Source organism: Ochotona princeps, chromosome 15, assembly GCF_030435755.1.
Source record: "Ochotona princeps isolate mOchPri1 chromosome 15, mOchPri1.hap1, whole genome shotgun sequence".
In the NCBI taxonomy this organism is placed as follows: domain Eukaryota; kingdom Metazoa; phylum Chordata; class Mammalia; order Lagomorpha; family Ochotonidae; genus Ochotona; species Ochotona princeps.
The window spans coordinates 51943487-51946627 of NC_080846.1; the positions used below are offsets into that span (position 1 = coordinate 51943487).

Sequence of the window (3141 nt, forward strand, 5' to 3'; positions counted from 1 at the left end):
AGTAGCAGGAAGCTAAGGGCAGGAGGTGAGTCAGGCGTTACAGCCAGGTACTCTTGTATGGGCCGGGATGGCCTTAACCGCGAGGCTACACACCCACCCAGGGAAATGCGCTTACCCGACACGTGCATTCGCAGAAAGAAACAAAAACAAACAAACAAAAAAACCCTTGCAAATAAGGCCTGAGAAAAGTCACCATGAGACCTCCCCCAGCTGCAAATCAGTGAGACTAGCATTCGTTGACAACCTATTAGCAAGCCACTAACCTGTGGAAGAGAAACAGCTAAACAATGTTGTCTGCTAAAAGGATTCAATCAAGATGTTTTATCACGGGGAGGAAGAAACGCTCCCCATATCTGTGATGTGCTTCCCACCGCCTGAGGCGGCTCTCCACTTCTTCCTTTGGTCCTTTCCTGTTTGACTCCCTCGGGAAACGAGACTGGGTCGCCCTCAGGCTCGTCCTCGTCATTTGTCTTTGTGCCCACTCAGCAGCACACCCCACCTGCTGGTCCACGCTTCTGTTGTTTTCACTCCGTCTTTCTTGAGGATCGGTCCACATCTGGATTTACCTCCGTTTCAACCTTTGCAGGTTGCACTTGTAGTCGATTTAGTCAACGTTGATGAAGTCCCTGCTGATGGAGTTAGGCTGTGGCCGCTCTCTCCCTGGCCGCCATCATGCCTAACCTTGTACATGACTTGGGCACAGGTTCCCTACCCGGCCTCCCCTGATTCTGTGGCTACTTGGCTTCCTCCTCTTGCCTCTTCCTCTCCATCCGTAGTTCCTGGTAGTGCCAGAGGGGCGGGGCCAGCCTTTGTTGCCCGGCAGAGCTGGGCTTTGCTTGGAGCTGGAAAAAGCTGGAGAAGGACGAGGAGACCTTGGAGAGACGGATCTTGGGCACTTGGGGCCTGGGGCTACTACTGCCCCTCCACTGCAGCCACTGAGGGAATATCCCCTGGGGGACCTGGTAGGGGACAAAGACCTGGAGGCCAGGATCTACCTGCGTGGGGGCTTGGGGCGCCAGGGGAGGGGGTGGGGCAGTGCCGAGCAGCTCCGGCACAGACTTGCCTCGGGTGCCCACTGCAGGGGGGCTGTCAGGACACAGAGGGTGGCAGGCGGTGGTGAGGAAGGGACTGGCCAGGCTGGTGGTGACGGTTACCAAGTGGTCTAGGACGCCCCCCTCCTGAGGATCCTGGGGGAAGGAGAAGGTCAGGGTGGCTTGTAGCCGCTCCAGGAAAGATGGGGCAGCCTGGGCCTGGGCCTGGGCCACCAGTCCGGGCAAAGCTGGCCACTCAGGCCGGAAGCATTGGCTCAGCTGCTCCACCCGGGGCCGCCGCAGCAGCTGCCGGATCCTGAGCACGACATCGAAACTGTCGGTCAGCAGCGCCCACTCCAGGGCTGTCTTGCCCCGCACAGGATCCACTGCCGTCAAGTCAGCACCTGCGGAGACAGGTGCAGGGGTGAGGTGATCTGTGGAGGTGTGGCGTGGGTTGGGGGAGCACAGTTTTCAGCCACGGGCCTGAGCAGGGTCAGGTTCTCCTCGGCACAGAGCCCCATGGTGACGATGCTGGGTCTGAGAGGCCAGTCTCCCCACCTGCTGCGTGAAAGAGCTGAACATCCTTCTGATGTGGGCCAAGCCACAGATCTGCCGTGTGTTCCCGGAGGAGGGCAGGGGTGGGGGAGAGCAGAGAGGCTGGGGCCCAGAGTGGGGAAGAGATCCACTGTGGGCCTCCGTCTGGAAGTGGGATGGGGACACCTGAATGCGCAGGGCTGAGCGGGTTGGGGAGGGGGTCCGGGCTGCACCCATAGTCTGTGGTCTCCTCTCTCACTTCCTCCACGCTACTCCAGTGGCCAGAGCCACCACATCAGCCTGTCCCTCAAAAGCCCTCATCATAGCGCTCAACTCTGGTTGGTGACAAGGCCAGCACCAGAAACACAGAGCCTGTGTTTCACGTTTCTCCCACCCATCGCTGTTGCCCTAAAGTTTTAGTATAAACAGCTCTCAACATAACCAGGCTGGGTCGTGTCGATCGAGAGCAGCTCGCTGCTCCTCCAGTAAGTCAGCCTGGGTTGATCTCTGACCCCCTCAGCCTGCCCTTGCCTCTTTGCAACTGAGTGATGGCCGACAGAGCCCCTGGAGACCACGCACCTGCCATGAGAAGGCCGGCCACGCACTCAGAGCGGTTTCGCATGGCGGCCTTCATCAGTGCTGTGAGCCCACGCTGGTCCCGGCGCTCCAGGTCCAAGCCCGCATAGTAGTTGAGCAGGAGGCTCACCAGACACACGTGACCTGCAGGATGCCAAGGGCCATATGACTCCACAGGCACCCAGGTCCACCCCACCCCGGGGGCAGGAGAGCTTCTAGCTCCGGTGAGGGGAGGCGGGCGGAAGCAGCCAATGGTGGGGGAGGATCAGCAGCCTCGTACCTGCTTGCGCAGCCAGCATGAGAGCCGTGTCCCCTCCGTTGTCCTGCTGGTTCACGTCAAGGAAAGGACAGCGGCTAAGCAGGGCCACAACATCCCTGAAGCCACGGTAGCAGGCGACCATGAGGCCTGTCTGGGGGCGGGCCGGCTTAGTTCCCCCACGGTCCCAGGGCCTGTCCCCATCCTCCTCCACCCCCTTTACAGTGACCCTCTCAGGGAGTCACACAGGGCCGAGTAGTGGGGTTACAGAGCTGTGGGCCCCAGCTGCCCTGCCAAGTGCCCCCAAGGCATCTCACCCTCCCATTGCTGTCCACCTGCGTGGCCTCCTCTGGAGAGACCCCGCTGTCCAGCACAGCTTGGAGTTGGGTGGGGTCATTGCGGGCACAGGCCCAGTATAGGGCCGCCAGCTGACAGCCTGGGGCAGGGTTGCCATTGACTGGGCAGGAGGCTGCTCCAGACATGCCCAGCCCTGTCCTGCTCGCCGACGGCAGGTCTTCCTCCTCCAGGCAGGCAGTGAAAAGGCCAACTCCTTCTCATCCTCACATAGCAGACATCTGGAATAGAAGGGAGAGAGGGCCCACTTGCAGCAAAGTTCACCCTGGCACCCACACACCACACAAGGGCAGGCGCTGGGCAGCGTGGGGACCTCTCTGTCGGGATCCCAGTGAGATGTGGTGAGAGTAGGCAGGGGCTTCTCACCTGGTCTTGAGAAAATCTCTAGGA

General features: G+C 60.4%; 1 protein-coding gene across 1 annotated transcript; it reads right to left on the reverse strand.

Moving 5' to 3' along the window:
* Window positions 1–734: 734 nt before the first annotated feature.
* ANKRD33 (ankyrin repeat domain 33) lies at window positions 735–2810 on the reverse strand. The gene is made up of 4 exons (XM_004583306.4): window positions 2715–2810; window positions 2422–2551; window positions 2145–2285; window positions 735–1435 (listed from the first exon to the last, which is right to left on the reverse strand). The coding sequence occupies exons 2-4, from the start codon at window positions 2540–2542 to the stop codon at window positions 735–737; spliced, it is 963 nt and encodes a 320-aa protein (XP_004583363.3). The 5' UTR covers window positions 2543–2551; window positions 2715–2810.
* Between the last annotated feature and the right edge of the window lie 331 nt (window positions 2811–3141).